At 40.9% G+C, this 23,127-nt stretch overlaps 1 protein-coding gene across 4 annotated transcripts in view; it reads right to left on the reverse strand.

Annotated features, from left to right (window-relative positions):
- Window positions 1–848: 848 nt before the first annotated feature.
- The window catches only part of MAPRE3 (microtubule associated protein RP/EB family member 3), a 36,478-nt gene continuing 14,199 nt past the window's right edge, over window positions 849–23,127 (reverse strand). The window contains exons 2-8 of one of the 4 annotated variants that reach the window (XM_063300006.1): window positions 12,308–12,692; window positions 11,643–11,770; window positions 9,649–9,794; window positions 6,888–7,089; window positions 4,991–5,142; window positions 2,120–2,272; window positions 849–1,949 (exon numbers count right to left, since the gene is read on the reverse strand). In XM_063300006.1, the coding sequence (XP_063156076.1) occupies window positions 1,881–1,949; window positions 2,120–2,272; window positions 4,991–5,142; window positions 6,888–7,089; window positions 9,649–9,794; window positions 11,643–11,763 (843 nt within the window). In that variant the 5' untranslated portion in view covers window positions 11,764–11,770; window positions 12,308–12,692 and the 3' untranslated portion in view covers window positions 849–1,880. Of the gene's footprint in view, window positions 1,950–2,119; window positions 2,273–4,990; window positions 5,143–6,887; window positions 7,090–9,648; window positions 9,795–11,642; window positions 11,771–12,084; window positions 12,104–12,307; window positions 12,693–23,127 lie in introns of those variants that run through there. The other 3 variants (XM_063300020.1, XM_063300014.1, XM_063300027.1) reach the window with 3 other exon arrangements.

Below are 23,127 nucleotides of genomic sequence, written 5' to 3' on the forward strand. Positions count from 1 at the left end.
GAACTACATAGCCCAGATGTTCCCCATACAGGAATTTCTCCAGCCTCTTAATAGCTGAGTGCATTATCTAGCTTATTCCTATAATTCTCCTTTATTTAGGTATCAAATACATCTCATTTCGTAATACGGCTTTTGCTGCCTCTATGATTCTCAGTCTCCAAGCTGTGGCAACAGTTTTAATTCCCTGATGTTGCAGCTGTCAGAGCTGTTCTTACAGGCAATGGACAAATTGGTATGTGCAAGGGCAGAGTACTGTTCAAGAAATAATATGCATGTCCACCACCCTTGCTGCTCCATCAGCATTTATTGTGACTCTGATGGAAGGCCTTCAGTTCCCAAGGAAGATCTTGTAAAATCCAACATGACATGTAAAGAATTAAAAAGAATTGAGTAGAAGAAAGAACAAAGATGCTAGGTAGAAAAATTACTCTGCAGCTGTAAAACAAGTACCTGCTCTGGCTGGGAAGATGGGAAGTACTTATTTAAATGAAATACTAGGTGGGATGTAACAGATCACCTCACCTTGGAAAGAGATTTAAAGTCAAGCTGAGCAATGGGACTGCCTGCTCTTTAGCAAAGGACCTTGCATGTGAGTAGTGTGCTTGGTTCCTCTTTTCTTCCCGAAGAACAGTCCTCTGTTTCATGGCTGCCAGAAAGGAAAATCTTCCTACGTAAGAAACTGGGAAAGGGCCCGCCAAAGGCAGGGACTGCTGGTCTGCTCAGAGTTGCCACAGCCACCTGATACATCACTGGCCTGGTGCCTCTGGACTTGGTGCACTGATCTTTTGGCAGCAACCATACCTATCCATTCAAGTGGAGATGGGGATTTTTATGCCACACACACTGGGACAGATTTTAACCACACAAATTTATTTTAAATAAAACGCAACACAGATGCAGGCTTTGCACACCAGTGTCTGATTGAACAGGCAATGCAAACAGGGAGTGGGTCAAGGCAGAGTCTGTGTGGCAAACTTGTCCAAACAGCATGAACTAAACCTTGGCAGGGTCAAAACCATAGATGGAGAGCAAAGGCCTGAGCCCTTCCCAATGGCAGGTCCCAACTGTAACCAGTGGTGTTTATGGAAAACAGAACATTACTGGAGGGCTTCCCTTCATGCTTCTCTTCCAAACAGCAGGACTGCCATGTTCCAAGATTATCTCCCATGAAAACCCAAACAGAATAAGCCACCATCTAGTAAATTCTCTTCTCCTTGAGTCTACCTGATATATCAGGTAGAGTGGCTGGAATCCTCATATTCTCAGCAGCATTATTAAAATCCCCACCCACCCCGAAATAAATATTCCAATCCAGTCTCTTCCCCCTCCCCCTGCACCCACCCACTGAGCGAGCTTCCAGTGCTGAGCTTGGCCTTCAGGCTCACATGCTCCCAAATTTTCTGAAGCCAGGAGGGGTGCCAGAGCTTGGCTCGGCATGAATATGACAGGCAAAGTGCTAGTGAAATCCAGTACGGAAAAATATACAAAGAATTTGTCTCTCAATATAATACAAGGGTTTGCAGCACTCACACCCAAGACAACTGAAATCAATAAATAGGGAAAGATGGGATGGGCCAGGAGGAGGGGAAGGGGCCAGGTCACCAAACCAGGACTCCTGCCCCACTACAAGGTATTTATAGTGCTGATCTTCCCCGTCTACTGATGCCTATTTTTACCATGTAGCTCTGGGCATCCTGTGGGATCTGCACAACATACAGAAACCACTGTGGGCCTCTTGAGTTGGTAGAAACCTGTTATAATGTGTGACTGTGGAGGATGAGGCTGTACAATGCAAAACCTTAAATGTCCATGGTTAAGTGAGGAGCATGGGGTGATCTGTCATGGCCAGACAGCGAGCAATTGCGTGTGCTTTCGCACAGCTAATATTCATCCTGATCTTCTGGATGTTGCTCGTCCAGTTCATCATCCTCTGGAGGGGCAAAGCCTTCCTGCAAGAACATAGAAATACTGAGATATAGTCATGATGAAGTGTGTTCTCTCGCACTGTCTCTATCCATGCATGCAAGCCACCTGGCTCATGCTGCAGACCTTGATAAGCAAGCCCCAAACTCCAACCCCCTGGAAATAGTGATCAAAGCTGCTCCCTGCCTGCACTGACCTCTGTAGCATACAGGATGCTTATGATGCCTGAAATGATGGGGCTGTTCTCGCTCTCATGCTCCTGGCAGATCAGCTCAATGTCCCGCAGTTTGCTGAAGTAGAAGTCACGCTCTTTTTCCAGCCCATCAACTGTCAGTTTCAAATCCATCAACTGTCGGAGTAAAGACAGCCAACAAAACTGAACGCGTGTATGACTGCAGTAATGACAGCCCTACACATGTGTCATTCATTGCCCCTGCCCAGCATGCCAGGCAAGCAAACTCTGCAACTGAGAGGTACCCAACCATTGCAGCACTAGTGTCTGGGCATAAAGTATTTGCTAAGTGATGTGCAGAAGCAGCAAGAGCCTTTGGATGCAATTACAGTTCTTTGGGAGAGGGGCTTTCTATTCTGAAAGAGAAAAAAAATACTCATTCCACAGACAACTAATTTTTCTCCTGATGTCCTTAGGTTTGGGGGCAGGGGAAATATTGTTTTATACTAGGTTATACAACAGGTTCTACTTTAATAAAACATCAAGCTTCCCAACCTCATAAGAATGTTACAGGCTTTAAACACTCACTTTTAAAAAAAAAATCTTATCTGAGATTGGGAAGAAATCCCTCAACTTCCGCCTGCCATTTTTTCCTATGGTCACTTAACTGTATGGCTCTTTAGCTATTCCCCTGTTATGTATAGTTCATAACACAAGATTCTTCCTATTTAACAATTCAATTCAACATGCAACACTCCATTCCTTCACTAAAGCATCTGGAAAAATAAAGCAAACTAATATAGCATATTTGTTTGTTGGAGCTGATTCTAAAAGCAACAGGACTCCAAAACAGTACTTACACTGCTTTGATGACTATTTTAACTTGGAAATGAAAAGTTCCTGTCATCTAGAGTAGGTACAGAATAGCCAGAGAAAAGCAGCCAAACAAAACTGATGCACTGGTTTTTGACTGAAAAGATTAGGGATCTTCCTGGAAGGATAATCTCACATGCTATAAATGCTTGGATGGAGGAAAAGTGGTGAGATGTCCTGATTATCATACAAGCAAGGAGAATCTGGATTTGGATCACTGCTCAGACACCAATTCCAGATTGTGTCCAGCTAGACTGTGACTAGACTAGCTTGGGTAGTTTAGCATGTTGTGAGAATCCAACCATTGTTTTTTTTTTCCTGTAATAAGAACCTGGGCGTGATTTGATTGATTGATTTATATTTAAATGTATTGGCTGCCCAACTCAGTGGAAAACATAAAAACTGCTAAAAACATTAAGTCATAATATGACTGATTTGTTTGGAGATAGCATGCTATGGAAATACAGCAAATGTTTCATTAATTCATGTTTGGTACATTGTGTGAGCCGAGCCAAAGTTTATTATGTGCCAGCAACTATCTGCATCATGGCTATACAACAGGTGTTATAATCATTTCAAGATACTGGATATATTTAGAATTTTGAATTATTGTGGGTACTCTTATAAAATGACAGCCGGTGGGAAAGGCTCACAGGGACACAAGGGAAAGGTGGTTAATTTATGTCCTGCTGGAAACCAGTTAGACAGCAAGATGCCGAACAAGTGGGTCTGTGCCAGATCTTTATACCTTCTCCTCCATCTAATCTATAGCGTACAGCTGTTCGGAGAAGCAAATGGGTGGAGAATGAGCTGGAGAACCTTCAGTTTACCTCTGCATCAAGCCTAGCCTTTCTCAACTTAGTACCCTCCAGATACAGTATGTATATATGTATGTATGTATTTAAATGTACTGGCTGCCCAACTCCAGTGGACTCTGGGCAGTGTACAGAAATAGAAAGAACATAAAAACAGCTAAAAACATAAAATCAGACAAATAGGCCAGACTATGCTAATCTGATACACAACAAAATCAACAAAACATAAACAAGGGGCCTTAAACAAATCATAAACATCAACCCCAGTCCTGGGACCAAAGCCAGGTTTTCAGAACTTTCCAGAACCCTAGAGAGAGGGTGCCATCCTTATCTCAGACATCCTATCCCACAAGATGACAGTGTTTAATGGAAGGGACCTGGAGCGCACCCACTCTGTTAGAATTCTGTCATGGCTGGCTGAATTGCAGTCCCAGCACATCTGAAAGGCAGCACACTGGGGAAGACTGATCTAATCCTTGCAAGCATGGGTAAAGCCTTTCCCCAGATCCATTTCCTTTCTCCAGTGGAAGGAACCCTTATCTCTTCCTCTTTCTGTTCAAAGAAGGTCAGTTCTTTTCCAGATGCAGGAGGCAGCTGGGGACAACTGGTCCCTTCTTAGGAAAGGAAGGGCAAAGGGCAGCAAGGTGTGAAGGAGAAACTTGGGGTTGATAAGAAGCATCACCTGCCCAAAGCCCCTCCTCACATGACATGCCATCTCAATCACAAGGTCCGTGGGGGAAAAAAGCAACATAAAAATGTGATAATAATACAGTGTTCATCAATGGGGCAGGAAGGATGGAAAATCCCCCCCCACGCATGAAACAGGAACTAGTCTTCATCTCTATCAGACAATATACCAAGAATGAAAGGATTTCTCCCCTTCAAATTTGTCACAACATATTAACAATGATAAGTTTAACTAAGGAAGAAAAGAATACCAACAGGCGCTTTGCTCCAGAGTAATAGATACTCCTTAAGAGAGTGAACCAGGATAAATTTCCTGCCATTCCATCTAAGGAAAAAGCGCATCCACTTTGACAGCACCCAACACCATCGCAGAGCAAGAGGCAGAACCTCTGCAGCTCATAACATGACCAAGATAATAATGAATGCAGGAAAGGCTTGGGCTTGGGGTTGCTAAAGGCTTGGGGTTGCTAAAGGAAGCCATTCATTTTTTGTCCCTCACTGCACTACCTTCTTGCCCCACCTGTTGGTTAAGCTCCAGGATCTGGGCATCAGCTTCGCTGCCCCCATTCCGGGCCAAAGGAGGATTTTTCCGTACAATATTGCTGGGAGCGACGTTCATTCGGGCTGGATTCTGCAAGTTCTTGGGGCCTGTTGGGGAGGTTCTCTGTGGAACTTTATGAAGGAAAAGAAAAGAGGTTTACTCTATGCCCTCTCATCAAGGGGACCCACCCGCCATTGCTGAGCCAGGCCAAATGAAAGCCTGAGAGATAAAGGATGAACACATATGCACAGCTACAGTCCCAGTGCTGTCTGCTGAGACTGACTGGACATAGAAAGGACCAGCCAAAGTCAGAGTTCTTGTGCTTCATAGTACCAGAGAAAGACAGATTCTGGAGAAGCCAGGCATTAAACCTTCCTACCCAAGAACAGAATTCAAACAGAACTGGCAACATAAAGCTACATGCAGCTTTCCCTCAGCCTGTCCCAAAGCCATCCCAGTGTGTGCTGCTGCCCCTTTACAGCAAAGCAAGCAAGCCCAGCTGGGGAAAGACATGCAGAACCAGGAGGCAGCCTTTGGACCCTCCCCTTCTCAAACAGTCAATGTGGGCATCTGAACTTTCAGCTCTAGATGGCTTATACCAATAGGCAGATAACTCATCTCCCTCCTGAGCAGGAGTTTCAGTCAGGAGAAAGCTAACTATTAAAACCCTCATTGTTCTGCTAAATTATGTCTAAAAGTCCACTCCTTTTTTAGTTCAGCTGCTTGCTGATACATCAGAACTGACTTCAGTAGGACATCAGAATGAACAGCCACACTGAGATCCAGCAGGAGCTTTGATGCTAGTGTGGAATGGGAGTTTTTCCCACTTCTGCTGAAAGCATGGACTCTTCATCTGGTAAAATCCAGAGAGACAACGCATCCTGAACAGCTCTACCAGGAAGCACCTTGAAGACAACAGGTAGCAGAAGAGAGGATCCTGGATGCAGATAGCCAGGTTCAGAACTTTTTTTTTTGTATTAAAAAGTGGGGAATCTATGGCCCTTCAGATGTTGATCAACTATAATTTCCAGGAGCTCCACTCAATATGGCCAAGAATGGGGCATGCTAGGAATTACAGGTCTGCAATCTCTGGAGAAACACAAGTTCCCTACCCTTTCAATAAAACTCTCCGAGTGGTCACGAGCAAGTTTTCCTCTTCCAGACTGCTAGGATAGAAACAACACAACTAATAGGCCAGTACTGGGAAAGCCCCACAAACAGCTATTGTTAAATCTTTGACATAGGAAGCGATGCAATTCCAAGGTTCTGTTGCTGGTCAGATGAACTGGTATGTGGGAGATCTGGATTTATAATACTGATCCCAGGACTCAGTGTATTACTTTGCAAAAGCCTCTCCCTCACCCCACCCCTATTCCTGTAGCGTAGGACACTTTACTAGTAGAACAGAAGTGAGCAAAAGCAGCTCTAAATAGAATGAACCTTTTGGCCAGATTTGCATAGATTTCTCCTATGAAGGCAAAGTTTGGTTTGTCCTAGCACTGATTTTCTTTTGAGAAAAGCATCTAGGTTCCATTGGCTTGCCTGGTTATAGTATCTGCTGAGATGAGAGGTTCCATGGTGCAATGCAGCCAGTCCCCACCAAAATCACAGCTGTATGCTGGAACATGTAACTTCCATGGGAACAGGAAGGCAGTGTCTTGTCAGTTGATTTGTCCCTTGCCCATTTTTACCTTTACTTACTGCCATTCCAAGATCCATATATTTTCCATTAAACAAATAGCTGCCTCTCAAATCAGCTTGGCTCTTCTCTCCTTCCCTCCCACTGCTCCCCAGGAATTGCCAAGCTGGATGCCAGGAAGCTGAGGTCATGCTAGAGGCGGGATCCTGGGGTCCCAGCTGTCTCTAGCAACATTACCTGCAGTGCCAATGGGTTTCTTGTGTTTGTTGAAGATCTGATCACCTGGGTTTGGAGGGGGTGCCACTTCCTGGCCTTGCCTCGCCAATAATGGATTATACTCCTTTCCATCGTAGTTGGCATCAAAGAATTTCTTAAACCATTGAATGAACTCAAAGTTATCTTGGAACTTTCCCTTCACCAACCTCTCCACTGGGATGATCTGTAACGGTAAAAGTTCATGAAAAGTTCTTTGTAAAATTCATATTTCCCTCACTTTTCAGTATTCATACAATATAACTTAAAAGATGCTCAGAGGGCCAGAGCACAGGCAGATCTGAAGAACAGGCACTGTGTTAGTAAGAAATCCAACACTGCTAATACAGATGATTTATTTTAATATAACTTTAAATTGGGAATTTGCTAGTTATTAGAATATATAAATCTGAGTGGCATCATAATGGCATTCAAATAATACAAAGCATAGTCATAGTATCCATGTAGCAACACACTGCATCTTTTTTATGCCAACAAACTGCTCCACAAGAGTGGAATGCATGGTATGTGTGTAGTTCCTACATTTAAAAACCCTTGTTTCTTGACCTCCCATGTAACGAACTGTGAAGTCTCTAGTTATACAGGAAAACTATATATACACTGAAACTCTAATAGAGTAGGTTGCTTGTTCTATTTACCTATTGCTGGAATGGATGGAATTTTCAAACAAATTAATCACAATTTCTTTGGAAAATTAATACCATTCCTTCTTCAAACTTCTCAGTATACAAACTTGGGATCACTTAATAGTCAGCAATTGTATGATTTGTTTTAATCATCTATTTTTAATTTTTGTATTCTGTAATATGTATGTTATTTTAAACTATAAGCAGATTTGAGTGTTCCATTTGAATAAAAAATTGGTATATTAAGTAAATAATCAATAAAAAGCTTCAATTTGTAAAAAGCTGGTAAACATCTCTGTTTCATTTATGGTGCCTTTCCAAACATTCTCCATGACCTTTCAAAAACTTTTATTAAACAGCTCTATTAGGACTAGCAGCTCTGGGATGCAAAAATCCAGATAACCACAGCCAAAAAAAAGAGGGTTATAACCAGATTCAAACAGTGCATCAAAACTCTGGAAGTTCCTTGTTGACATCTATATTCCAAAAGATGAAAAAGGCCCTGAATTATCTGCAGTACAATGTCAGCATGTTTCATTTGACTGAAAAGAGTTGCCACCTAAAAAGGACAGTCAATAAAATATTTATTGGAGCATATATCATAGCTGTAGGGAGGATCAAGAATAAAAGTAGATTTGGCCTCAGCATCTGCTGCCAATGAAGCATGTTCTCAAATCATCCCCTTGAATTCTGGTGTGTTGACTTCAGAAAGTGCTGACAATGCTTTCCCAATTCCAGAAGGTGCCTTTCTTCCAAGCAAAGATGACAGAGATTATACCTATCAGTAGAAGCAGTTCCCTTCTACAAACAGAGCAGAGTACTCAGAGCAAAGTTTTGTTCTGAGAGCAACAACCCTAAGGAAAGGTGGGTGGGGAGCCCAGAAGCACATGAGGTTAAAAAAGAAGGTTAATGCAAAATGAAGTTCAAATGTAACAAATTATAAAGAATAGAGAAAGATATTAAGAGATTTTTAGCAGGGTAGCATTTTTTATTTTACATCAATGTTTGTAAACCACAACTTGGAGTTGGAAGAATGGGTGTGTATGAAAAAACTACCAGCCTAATGAAATCATCATCATCATCTTGTATGCTGCCCAACTCCCACTCAAATAAAATTTTTTACAAAAGTTGGCAAGTCCAACAGACCAGAGGGAATAAAGCAAGGGGTCTCTCTCTCCACCAAAAGTCTGGGTAAAGAGCCAAATCTTCATGGCTTTTCTCAACAAAAGCAGCACGAGGGCCATCCAGATTTCAGGGGGAACTTCGTTCCAGAGGGCAGGCACTGCTACAGAGAAGGTGTGCTTCCCAATAGATGACACTGTTTAATCGAAGGAACCCAGAGCACGCCAACCCTGCAAGATTGAATTGGCCAGGCAGATACTATGGGAGACAGGCAGTCCCTCAAGTAATCAGGCCCTATGCCATGTAGGGCTTTATACTGTAGGTAACAAGCAGCACCTTCAATCGCACTCAGAAGCAAGCTGGCAACCAGTGCAGCTCACGAAGCAGAGGTGTCATTTGGGCACACCAAGGCGTGCCCATCATTGCTCGCATCGGTACATTCTGGACCAATTGAAGCTTAAAACAAAGAAAATGTCTCTAACAATGCTAATGGTGCAGTAGTTTATTTCCTTGAGGAACTTTTTTGAGAGATGGGGCCAAGATGCCTATTTTGTACATTTATACTGTATACCATGTGCTCCCAAGCAACAAGCTGGCCCACAGCACTTGTGATTCTAGTCTAACTCCAGGGATGTATAAAAGTTGCCATTCTGGAGACAGAACATTCATTTTCCCTTGAATGCACCAAACTGGCAATTTCTAGTCTGGAAGGCTGACTTCTAGAAAACTATGGGACACAACTCTCTATTTCTACACGGAACTGCATAAAGGTACAGTACATTAGTTACTGCATAGGCCAGCCCAGCCAAAAATTGAAGCAGGGGAAAGAGCAACAGCAGGAGCCACCCACTCCAGTGGTTTACTCTATTTGACTGTGCAAAGAAAGATCTACTTCAGCCTATGTCAGGGAGACTCAACAACACACTGATGATACAAAAGGAAAACTCATATCTGCCTTCTGTCTAGCAGAAACCCACCTTGTCCACACCCATCTTCTTGAATGCAGCCTGTAACACCTTGAAGTTGTGTATATATTCATGCTCCAATTTGGCCTGAAACTTCACCTTCCTCAAGTGAATGCAGCCAGGGAATAGCATGTCCATGAACTGGCAATAGGCAGCCCCTGTCAAGGACAGAAAGACACACACAAACTAGTTTCCACCCACACCTGCTGCCTCTTACAACTAGAGCAGAATCCTTCCTTCTACAACTATCTGGAAATCCTCCTCTCATTAGATTTTCAACTGCCTTCCTCTTAATTCTAACAAGCACAACCCAGGCTTTTTGAGCCCTACAGTAGTTAATCTCTTGCTGGCCCAAGAATTGCCCGGCCAGCAAAAATCCCAGAAAATATAGGTACAGAAAATGTTCCAAGCACTCAAATACTCTGAGCCAGAGTATCCAGGCTCAGAATAAAATGGGCAGTTTGTTCCACATTTTTTTGACTATTCTGACAAAACTAATGGGCTTCTTAAAATACCTTTAAGCCGTGGAGACACAATGAGTGCATTATCCAGTGAGAGGTAAAGATTCTACCACCTTTCCTATGGGCTGGAGTTACTTGAGGAGAAGAGATGAGCGCAGACAAAAAAAGAGTTAGTTAAACTCATGTTCAGAGATGGAAGGAATAATTTTGAACTGCATCCTCATGGAGAGAAATGCAATTTGGAGATGACAGATAGATTTCAACTATTGCCTGTACTTAACAATACTGTGTATTTTTGATTAGTTATACAGTACTGGGACTAATTAAAAGGAAAGGAGAGAGAAGGGAAGGTTTCTTCAACTTTTCATCCTGTTAAATCACTCTCTCTCTCCTGCAAAAAAATTAAAAAAACATCACCACCCCCAGTCAGGCCCAGTTAAGGTCTATCTGTTTTATTTGGGGAGAGTACAATTGCATCAAGTAAATTTGAGAGTATAGTAGTGTGAAGTGCGCTGTACTCTGCTTAGCATATATACTAACATGCAGGCTAGATTTATACAACATGCTAAACTAGGCTAAAATAGGTTTGGATAGTTTGCATTTCAGTGTGTTGTGGGACCCCATCCATTGTCTTAGCATGTTATATAAATAAAACTATCCAATTAACCCATAATATGGTTTGTCTGAGTGTAGTGTATTATGTTACACAGCAATTGTATTTTGTTAACCTAGAAATAGGATTCAGTGTGACGTATCAACCTAAATATTTTGTGCTGGATTTTCCTGACCTGCACACCACTACCACAGTGGTGGGTGCCTGTCCTAGTCTCTTCCCTCATCCTTCAGAGAAATGGCAGCCTGAGGCAGCCATAATGGGGCTCCTGATATAACATTAAGCTGACAACAAACTGGACATTAAAAAAGGCCTGCCTGGTTTGTAAGTGTATTGCTTTTTTAATTTTTTCTTGTTGGTAGGTGGTTGTTGCATGTCATGTAATGTGCACTTGTATATTTTCTGTGTGTGGGCTTTCATTCTCAGAAAGGTTTCCAAATGCATATACATGTGCATATATATTAAATATTTTGTTCTGCAGCTGAACTTTCAGGTTGTGCAATCCAAAAGCTGTGTTACTTTTTTCATTGAGCTTTATAGGCAGATTGCCAAATGTGTAGAGTGTGCATTATGTGTGCTTTAGGAAGCAGTGAAGTTTTGCTGCTGTTATTTTTTTCCCTAAAGATTGGATAGTAAATACCACCCCAACTATTTTTATACCTAAGGCTACTAGATCTCACTGCAAAAATCCAGACAAACACTAGAAAGCTGCAAAAAAAACAGCCGTTTGGAGGTCATCCAGATTTTTGCACCCTAGATCTGCAAAAATATACTCCCAGGGTGAAGAGGTATTGCAACAGGGTATAAGCTCAGTAAATAAATAAATCCTGCTCTTCCCCACAATGGAACACGTAAAATGTTAGGAGCTTTCTTCCAGTAGGACAGTTTTCCAACAGAATGTTTTACCAGAGAGTTCCTTTGTGTCACAGTACCTGAGCAAAGCTGCTCAATCTTGGTGTAGTTGAGCTGCAGAGAGTCGTTGACCCATGCTAGCATGTCATGACGACTCAGGTTCTCACTAGTCACGGACGTGGAATACACATTGACGGCCATGCCCCAACTGTAGAAAGAAGGGAAAGCAACAGTTCATTCATCACAAAGTTGGCAGGGAGTAAAAATTCAAATCCTAAGCCTGTCAGAAAGGCAAGACCTCTCCCAGCACCTAGTACCTCAGATACCTTGATTTGAGATGTCACAGGAAAAAATTGAGATATTCCACACACATTATGCCATGGTGTCTCTGCACTAGTCCAAGCTGTTTACATAAGCAAACAAAAGAAGTGACCAGAAGCCTTCCCTCCCATGCTAGGTCACTATTGCCTTGATCCTAGGCAAGATCAAAATCCATCCTAAGGGAAAGGTAAAAGAACTCACTTTCATGTCACTCCACAGCCTTATTTCCTGGCTATAACATTTAACCATCAACCAGAGAAAGCAGTAGCCAGGTGGAGACTAGAGTGAAAAGGATCCCATCAAGTTTCAGAAGCATCATCTTAGATGTTGTAGAGACAGGCCAAGTTATTTCAACTACATCTAAAACCCAGGTAAAATAAAACAAAGTAATAGATACTTCATAGCACTGGATCAGAGAACATACCATATGGAAATCAGAACACATAACCACAAAAGGAGGGTGTGCGTCTTCAAAGACTGTAGCAATCACCACTAACACCTCTGGACTTAGTGCAAGTTCTGTTCATCAGACTTACACTTGACCATTCAACATGAGAAGGCCTCTAGTCCTCTGCTTTTCATAAAGGAAGCTGCTTCTGTAGAGTTGCAAACAATTGCAGATGCATCCCACGGAGTCACACACCCAGGGCCAGCATAGCCCGGTTTCTCTGTCTGCATGCATTAATTGTGCCACCAGGTGGCACTAGTGTGTACTATGCTGGTCTGCTGTTCACAGGATAGGAATATAATGAGGCTGAAGAGTGCACAGTTGTTCTTTGAGATCAAATATAAGGCATGTTTAGGCTGTCCTGCAGAGTGAAGTAGTAATTGTAGTTAATCTTTAGCTGCTAGAAAAGCACAGAGGGGTCTTATTACAAGTGACAAACTACCCACTGCCTAATTACCCCTCTTGAAATTGGCTCAAGAAAACCTATCTATTCACCTACACAGAGGTTCTGGCCAGACCTACCTCCAACCACCACGTAGTTCAAGCAGGACTAGTCTAGGAAAGAGTGATAGCAAATTCCTGGGTGTGTCATAAAGCCTCCCACCTGCTTAGCCAATCAAATGGCAGAACTGACCCCTCATTGCTAAACACTCAGAAATAGCAAGCAAGTTTCTCTTCCCTCTGGAATAGCAAAAAATGAAAAATAAAAAAATCCTAGGAATGGATGTCCATTTAATGAACTAGGAAAGAGTTCTAGATCTGACAGTAATGTGGAATTCTCTCCTCCTATTTCAGACTCCCAATTTCCAAGACTAAACTTGCAGTAGACCAAATATTACTGGTATCTTGGCTGTGCCCCAGTAGAAACAGCTGTCCCTTTGCAGCTACTCCATAAGCCAAGCAGGATAAATAAATGCTTCTTGATTCCATTCCAGGCCAACAGAGTACCTCAGTTCTACAGATGCACCATTTCTGTTCCACCCAAGCTGGAAAACTTTGCCAAGAACATTCCCCCCTTTAAAAAATTGATCCGTACATCTGTAATGCACTTGATCTTGGTCTTTACATCTGTGAGCATGGGATCTGAATTTAAGCCATGGGTAACAACTTTTGGCCCTAGGAGCTGCACAGAGTGCTTAGCCAACAATTACTTAGCCAAATGCCCCTGGACACAGACTCATCATATTACATCCTTCATTCTAACCCCCTCCCTATCTTCAGATGCCAACTATAGGCTGCTGGTTTCTCACCACCATTAGCAGTGGAAAGCAATGGTCTGGTTCCCCACAAACAGCTTACAGCAGCAGAAAATCAGCAACTTTTTTCCTGGATGACAGCTCATCACATTTTCTAGCAGCTCTTTTGTTGCCAAAGTCTATTTTTTGGCTTTTAGCCTGCAGTATTCTAAGTCCTTCCAGAATGCAACTGTTCCTGTAGCCACCCTAGGACAGATATCTGTCACAAAACCTTGAGGGAGGGAAGGGATTTATGAGAATGAACTACTTTTTTTAACATGATAAAAAAAAGCAAGAAAAATTGATCCCTGTTAATGTTTTGGGAAATGCTCAACAGATATTCCCATTTTCATGCAGCAAGAGAAATTGACCTCAGTGTGTTTATTATGGGGAACTTAAGATAGAGACCGTTGTCATGGGAGTAGTAATGGCATCAGGGTAAACAACCAAAACAGTTTCCAAAAAGGATGTTGAAACCTGGGGAAACTGAAACAATATTGTCATGTCTCAGGAGAAGCATGTTTGCTGCTTTTGTAGTTGGTCAAAGACCAAGTGGGACTGAACAGTATTTAAGAAAAATAGTACTCTCCCTCCTCACCCAAATAATACCAGTTTCCCACTATCATGAGGCACAAGGTACTCTAATTTGAAAATCCTATTGAAATGAAATGGACTTTGAAGAAGGATAGGAAGAGTATTGACCCTTTTGAACTTGGGTGTTGGAGAAGATTCCTGGAACACTGTGGACAGCCACAAAAACAAACCAATGTATCATTGAACAAATCAACCCCAGTTATCACTAGAGGTACAAAATTATCCTACTTTGGACACATTATGCAAAGACCTAGCTCTCTAGAGAAGGGTCTATGCTGAGAAAGCAAGCAAGCAAGCAGCAACGTGGATGGACTCAGAGTGGCGATGAGTGCACTGTTGGAAAGACCAGGCTAGGGACAGATCATCATGGAGAAAATCTACATGGTCCCTAAGAGCTGACAATGACTTGATGGCACATAATCAATCAATCAATCAATCAATCAAAATGAGGAGCAGATAGCTCTTCTGCAGCTCCTCTTTGTTCAATGGCATGAAAACTGCTGAGCTTCCATTTAGCTGCCCCAAATCCATCATTTTCTTTTCTCTCATTGTAGCTGTCCTGGGATGAGATAATCTCTATGGTTCTGCAATGTGACCTAAATCTCCCATAAAAGTAAACTTTAGCAATTACCTTCTTCACTGTATTAAAAACAGCACTAACCACTCACTGACATTCTACTTGGGCTCTTCCCTATAGTAACCTTAAGCAGCTTCTCTGCTGTTGTTGAACAGTTGAAACCAGCTGAAAAACAAGCTGGCTTAGGAAACTGCTGTCTGGATTTCAATCTGTTCTTCAGTTTTGGCAATTACCCTAGCTTATGACTGATGGATTTACCCCTTCCATTGATGCCAGGAAGGCTAATCATTTTCCTTTTCATGGGCAAGCCTTTGTGGACATGTGGTTTCCATTGATAGACCTCTTGTATGAACTGCACTCCACTGATTCCCTCTCTTAACACCTTCCTGTCTACTGACAGACTCATGGGGGGGGGGGAAGCATCACAATTTTAATGTTTTTCCTTTCACTTGGGCAAGAAGGGGACCTGGCAAAAGAATTTCACCTGTTTTTAAAAAAAAAGTTCACCCCCACACTGCTGAGTTCATAGGGGCAAGTCAGAAAGCATGTTTGAAGCAGAGCAGAAATGCATGAATGCCCGCTGCCTCCATGCCAGGATAGGGTGTCATCAACGGTTTAAGCCCTCTCAATACACTGCTGAAGCACTGCTCACCTGAAGTTAGTGGGTCATGCAGAAGACCCCTTAGTCTACAATGATCATATGGTTCTAACCAAGTTAGTATTCCTGCAGACCACATTTGTGCAAAGAAATTTCCACTTATACTTGGTTGGAAGATGCAAGCAGGAAACAGGGCAAAGGTCAGAATATATCTCCCTCACCATCTCTTTCACTGGGGGAAAATATTTATGTAAACAGCTTAAGGCTCCCTTTGCAGGCAGCTATCTTTTAATCTCACCCACTAAACAAATAAGAAATAAAAAAGCAAGAGAATGGTTGGCTTGATCTTTAAGACGTTTCCTTTTTTCCTCCTTTGGCTAATCTTGTTTCTTAAATTCCAGTGCAGATATTGGCTAGTGCAAGAATTATGAGTGGAGGACAAATGACTACCTGGGTATTTGCCAAATAGTAATCCTGCATCCACTCCCACCCTTGGGGCTAGCACATGGGAAAATAAGAATAGGCCAAATCCTGTCCTTTCTTGGCACTCCAATTAGAGTGGCTGCAGCTGGGTTCATCTGACAATTCTCCTGGTCTTAAAATATGAATGAAGAGGAAAAAAAAGTTAGCTTACATTTATTCGGTAGAACTGGATACACATAGCTTCATAGTAGAAAGCACTTATTCATCATTGGTTCTTTGTAGACATTTTCTATGGAAATAGAAATGTCTGCGTGCAAGCAAGATGAAAGGACAAGAGCTGCATTCTGCAGCACCTCCTGCTAGCAGGTGTGCCAGAAGGTAATGGAGATCGTTAATCCCCAAACCCAAGAAAAAGAAGGAAGTGGAAATCAGGTGACCCATGTGACATCCCACAAGCACAATAGAGATGTGTTTACTAGGAAAAAAAACCCTTTTATGCTTATGAGACAATGTTTGACCTCCTGATAATTCCAACAAAATATTGGGAATACAGTCTGTTTGCTTCTTAATGGTTCACAAAAAAGTTTAAATTCTGCAGTATTAAAACTACTGGGAATCTTAGAACAATTTAATTTGGATAAGAAGTCTCATAACTTTGTTAATGAAAAAATGCAATTTGAAATGGAACTCTGTACTAATGATGAACATGTGATTACCAAGATGTATAAAATGTTATTGCAAATGAACTTGGAAGATGAATATATCAAAGATTGTATGATTAAATGGGTAAGAATTTTGGATATAATATCAGGCTTGAACAATGGGAAAATATGTGGAACAAGGGTTTGAAATTTACCTTGAATTATAATTTGAAAGAAATTTTTTATAAAATGATGTATCATGGGTATTTAACACCTGATAAGTTGTTAAAAATGTACAAAGGGGTATCAAATGTTTGTTGGAAATGTTCCCAAGGTGAAGGAACCTTTTACCATTTTTGGTGGACTTGCCAGAAGGCTAAGAAATTCTGGGAGCAAATATGTATTATGATTCAAAACATTTTTAAAGTGGATATACAGATGAAACCAGAACTCTTTCTTTTGGGTTTGACAGACCAACAGTTTGAGAAACAATATGGGACCTTGTTCATGTATATGATAATAGCAGCAAGACTTTTATATGCACAAAGATGGAAAGATGCACAAATTCCCACAATGGAAGAATGGATGGTTAAACTAATGGAACTGGCGCAAATGGCGAAATTGACACCATTGATAAGAGAAAATACCGTGGTTAGATTTGTTTCTACTTGGAAACCACTTCTGGATTATTTGCTGGTTGTGAAAAAAAGTGAAGTTTTGATTTTGGGCTTTGACGATTAAATTATATGTTCTTATAGAAATAATGGTAGCAAAAGTTTAACTAATGGTAAGTGATTAAATTTATATAATAAGCATTTATATGTGTGTTGGAGAAGGTAGGAAGTCACCTTCTCCATCTTACATTTTCCTCCTATTTCTGCACTTCCTTAGTTTTTATTTTTTCTATAGTTCTATATTCAAGCTTTTCTAAACTCTATATTTTGTATTTTAACTTTTCTTTGAAATATTAATAAATTTCTTATAAAAAAACTACTGGGAATCTTGAAGGACCTCTGAAATTTAAAACATGTTCATAACTCAGACTTTGAAAAAAGTTCAGTGTAAGGCTTATAGACTTTACCTTCAGAATACATTTATCAACATACCTTTAACTGATGATTTTTATAGAAACTCAAGAAACAGCATCTATGGTATGAACTGTATGGGTTCTGTGAAGCTTGCTTAGTAATTTGGCCATGGTCACCACTACTGTCAGAAAAAAGTAAAGTACAAGTGTACAAGAAATTATAAATATTTGTGGTTCCTCCACAACCTTTTCAACAGACAAGATTAAGAAACCAAATTTTCACATATGCTTTTGGAAATTAAATGCTAAACTCAGAGCAACAGTGAAAGTCAGGATTAGCAGATAGGAAGAAAGGGCAGTTGCAACAACTTCCAGCAGCCCAACTGTTTCCCGGAAATGTAGCCTCTATATGCAAAGAGCATCTTTGGGGCATCCTCTGAATAGGTAAAAGATACACTTCCTTACCAAACCAAGAATGATCACCTACCTTTTCAATCCCCAAACTGAAACTCTTTTATCTCAGCCGCATTCTTGGATACTGTGAGATGGTGCCTTACTTCCAAGGTAGAATGGACATATTAGGCTATTAGCTACAAATGCCTACATGATAGCATACCTGATGGGAGTGTTGGTGTCATTTGTCAGACAGAAATGCTCCCACCCCAGCTGCAAACTGCGTGATTCTTTGAAAAGTGTTTAAAAGTGTAGATTGCTTTGCAATACTGTATGCAGAAGGAGCAGAGAGAACCTTTGAATCCTTGCACCAAAATGGCAAGTCATCTACTCAACTGAGAACAAACAACTTTTAGCTTCAGATAACAATGTTCTCCTCATTATCAAATGATGAGGTGGAGGCACAAGGATACATGTATTTTTATGTTCTCCAATCCTCCTTCCCCTTCTCTCTTAGTCCACAGAAGAAAACAACATTGTAAATTTGCCATGAAAGTCATTTCCAGACAATGGACTTGACCACTTACTGAAACAGTCTCCAAAATGCAGTTCATAAATGGTGTACAGTACTTGCAGGAGAGTTCATTATATCATGTCCAACTGGACAACTCATGCCAGATACCTGCTGTACCCCTACAGATCAACTACAAACTAATCCAAACCCCCAAAGCATGCTTTTCCAAGATAAACCGTCCTCAACAGAAGCCCAGGCAGAGATGTTTCAGCATGCTTTTAGCAACAAAAGGTATACATGTGAGGCACTGCCAGCCCAAGAAATCAGTAGCCAAGCAGGCACATGCAGAACACCTCTGTCCAGCAGGGGCCAGTGGCAATCTGTAAGGTGCATCTGGTATTCTAACCCGTCAAGATTTTCAGCAACCTATAAAGAAGGACAACCCTGATTCTTTTTAGTATACCAATTCTTAGAACCTTCCTTGCTTCTACCATATACCTGCACTAATTGATCGACTGATTGACTGTCAGATTATGTGCTATCAAGTCAGTGTCAACTCTTAGCAATCACATAAACAGACCTCTATGCTTACACTGATTCACACATTGTCTTTTTTCTTTAAAATTCTCACTTCTCTCTCAACAATTTCATCCAACCACAACTGACATACCCGCTCTCACTTCATATAACGAAGTAGGCAAAAGCACATTCGTACACATAGCCATTTTCATTTATTTCGACAAATGGTCATTTCTCAGAACAGATACTAACTATCCACCTCTTTTCTGCCTGTTTCTATGTCTTAAATGAGTCCTACGAAGTTATACAAATGTATCTACTTGCTGTAGTCCTTTTCCATTTATGTATAAACTGCAATCAGTTTTTCCTGTTGAACACAACTAGCTTGGTTGTTGTTACGTTACTCTCAGATCCATACTCACTGTTGCATCATTCAGTCTATCTAATATTCACTGCAAATCATTCAGGTTTTCAGCCAACAACATGGCACTGTCAGTGCAAAAAAGTACACAGACATTATATTCCCCATCAATATAGTTCTAAAAACACCACAAGTGTTCCTTATAAATTAGGAGAGGGGTTCCACAGAACTACACATAATGTTCTAAACATCCAATTCAGAAGTGTATCTAAATATAAGGATATTATGAATCCCCTGCTTTACTATTTTTTTTAATATCATCATAGGTAGAACAATCCAGAAAACATGCCTTTTCTGTCGCAGTGCTTTTCAGAAAGCCTTGAAGACCTGGCTGTGTTCCCAGGAATGAGGTGAGTGGACAGTGGAGGGCCCTGAGATTGTGTTTTGATTTGCTATAGATTGGTTTTTTATCTTGAAGGCCATTATATAATATGGTTTATATGGGTTTTTTCTTTTTTCTTTTGTACTTATATATGCTGTTGGCCACCAAGAGTTGCTAGGCTATATAAATTACATTAAATAAATAAACAAACAAACCCAAAATAGTACTAGGAAGAAATGTGGTGGTGGCCCTCACTTAACAACCACTTGTTCAATGACTGTTTGAACTATGATGGCGCTGAGCAAGTAGTACTTACGACCAGGCCACGTACTTACATTGCTTGCAGTGTTCCTGTGGTCATGCAATCAAGACCCGGGTGCTCAGCACCCAGCTCACAATCATCACGGTGCAAAGTCCTGAGGTCACATGATAGCCATTCGTGAGCTTCGTTGCTGGCTTCCTACAAGCAAAATCAACGGGGAAGCCAGCAAGAGGTTGCAAATGACGACCATGTGACATCCTCGCTTAACAACCCACGGTGATTCGCTTAATGACAGCAACCCAAAGTGCCAGAATTTCCATCATTAAGCAGCGTGGTCACTTAATTATGAAAATTCCAGTCGCAATTATCATCATTAAGTGAGAACTACCTGTATACAGACTTAGTGTTTCTTGCAAGGGTAAACTCCAAACACAATGCAAGGAAAGAAAGCCACAGGCTACGTCCAAAGTAAATAACTACTACCATCATGCTTTAAGAACTCACCCTAGAAAGGATGTCACATAACATAAAGACATAGGACAATCATTTCCACACATATGATTGTTGAGATAGATGGAGGAATGAAAATGAAAGCAGAACAAAAACAAAAGCATCTGAAGAAAGAACAGCTACTGTAGCTACATCTTGGAAAATTTTCAATTTAATGCAAGATGAAGTGTTATTTTAAATTTAAAGTGATCCTCTGGATCCATTTAAGCAACGGGAACGGAACCTTGCCAAATTAGTGTTCTTTGCAAACTCATGACTTGGGAAGAAATTGTAATGCAGCATTTGTCCATATTAGGGGAAAAACACCTGTGGAAATTTTTTAACCCTTTAGAAGTATTTGTAATCCTTCAGTATTGTGACCTACCATGAGATCTGAACTTCATCTACATCCTATCAGTACATTAACAGATTCTGATTAAACAAGCACTACCTGAACAACATACAATGCCATTACTTCATTGAACACACTGAGCCAATATTGACTATCTTTGTTGAAAAGAGTAGGTGAAGCCCTAGGATAATCTTGGGGTGGGGAGGTAAACCCCACCCCCACCCCAAGACGGGTTCCAATAAATGATATAGCAATCAGGTGTGAGTTTAAGGGGGGTTTCACTGATCAGCCAGATGCCTCTAGGGTGCTCACAAACAGCACAGATATACCTCTTTCTGCCATTATTTCTCTGCAACTGTTATTTGGAGCCATCAGCAGAATAAGATATCAGGTGAAATATACTGCAGCGATTTATGGCACAAGCCCATCTGCTTCATGCAAGTGATTCTAGAAGAAAAACAGCAGTTTGGGAGAGTTCAACCCAAGGTTTTCCACAGCAGGAGAATAAAGTCAGGGGAGAAAATCACGAAGGGGTAACTACTGCAGTATAAACAATTTCCTGGAAGCCGTCCTCTAGCCTGCAGAAGGCTTACTATACTTTCACAGAATTCCATTATCCAAAAGGAAGCACAGTATTTCTTTCACACAGCCTAACTATTATTTTCTGGGTGAACAGATTCAGTACAATGACACAAAACACTCTAGGGTCTGATAAAATATAGGCTATTGTAAGATGTTCTACAAAAAATACCCATATATATTCACATACGTATGTCCTAAATTACATTAGATACAATCCAGCAGGAATTTCTCCTGAGCGTGCCCCACTGAAATGGGACGGGAACAACTGAGAAAAGAACTTTGTAAGAGGCTCCCCATCAACTATCCCATATATAAGAAACTCTTTCAATTTTGTCTTCTGCTCTGTAAGTCTTGGCAGCTAAAGTCCACCACCCAATCTTGACTTATTGTACTGAAGGTAAAGAAAAAAATCAAATCATGTATAGTATTTTCTTGAACAGTTCAGCAGTTTAAATAGTTGTACGTTACAGTGAATGAGCCACATAGCATACAAGCATTAAGAACATTGTAAGCGTTGTAAGCACTTGCACAGCCTTTTAGGTTCCAATCAGAAGTGTTACAAACTGGCACAGCTGCTTGCTTGAGCTTCTTTCATTTGAAGGGAGGTGGCTTGTTTGGAATCCATTACAGATGAGAGCATTTTGGAACTAAGCAAAACATTCAGGCACAGTTGGCAGTCCTTTAGAATAACAGCACAAACTTTCAAAACAGGAGGAGGAGAGAAAAGTGCTTTCTACTTTTTGCTCTATGTGTATATGTACACATATGTGTACATGCAGTTAGACACGTGGGAATGCTGGATGTGTGAAAAAACTTAAAACACAGGTTTTCACAGGAACTGTTAGAGAGAATTTGACATTACTATACAAGGCTTGTGTCCTAACAACCAGGAAACACACTGAGACAATGAACTGGTCTCTAATATTTATTGCTAGTACTTAACAGGAATCCTAACAAACTGAAGAAGCGTGGGAAAAACCCAGACATATAACCCCTAAGGGTTAAGGCGGTCCCGATCTGTGTCTCTTTGAATGGCTGAACAATTCATCAGTGCTACGCATGCGCTTGACAGTCTGGATGGGAGCCCCCTGCTCGCCATCCTTACTCATGACAGCTTGTGTTGAAGAGAAAGGAGAGAGGTTGGGAAATGGGGATTAAATGCACTAAAATTTATTTAGCATCAATTTCATAAACTGGCAAAAGGAAATTTGTTGATAATGAATGGTAAAAAAACAGAATTCAATGTTCACAATATAAACACAGTTTGACCCAAGATCATCCTACCTTTCCATTACTTGTAGCAAGGTAAACCTGGACTGGAAAGCTATTTACTCAGTATCATTACTGTGGAACTAATACTTGAAGTAATTGTGAAATGAGCTGTAGTTAGTTTTCACAATGAAAACATGAGGAAAAATAGCTTTAAAAATCAGTACCACTCAAGCCCAGCAAAGTAGCTATAGGGTGTCATATGTAAATCTAATCTGATAAACCCATATCACTACTTTATGCTGTGATAAAATGTTTAATGTAGCTTGGAGACTTGCAATATTAGTAAATTATTGATAAGTCCAATGACATTCCATCTCAATACCTGCTAGGCTTTAGTAGGGACAAAAATAGCCCATACTCCACCTCTGAGAGAACAAGGTATTGGTTGTTATACCAATACTGAAAAGGCAATAGCTCATCTGACAGTGAAATATTGAAAATTGTATAATGAACTATATGCAAAGGTGGGATTTATATAAAAATGTAGCAGTATTAAGTACCCCTTCAATTATCCCAGCTACAATGTGCAGGAAAGGTCAATATTTATGGGTTATCCAATAATAACCATGATGAAT

This window comes from Candoia aspera, chromosome 1 (assembly GCF_035149785.1).
Source record: "Candoia aspera isolate rCanAsp1 chromosome 1, rCanAsp1.hap2, whole genome shotgun sequence".
Classification (NCBI taxonomy): domain Eukaryota; kingdom Metazoa; phylum Chordata; class Lepidosauria; order Squamata; family Boidae; genus Candoia; species Candoia aspera.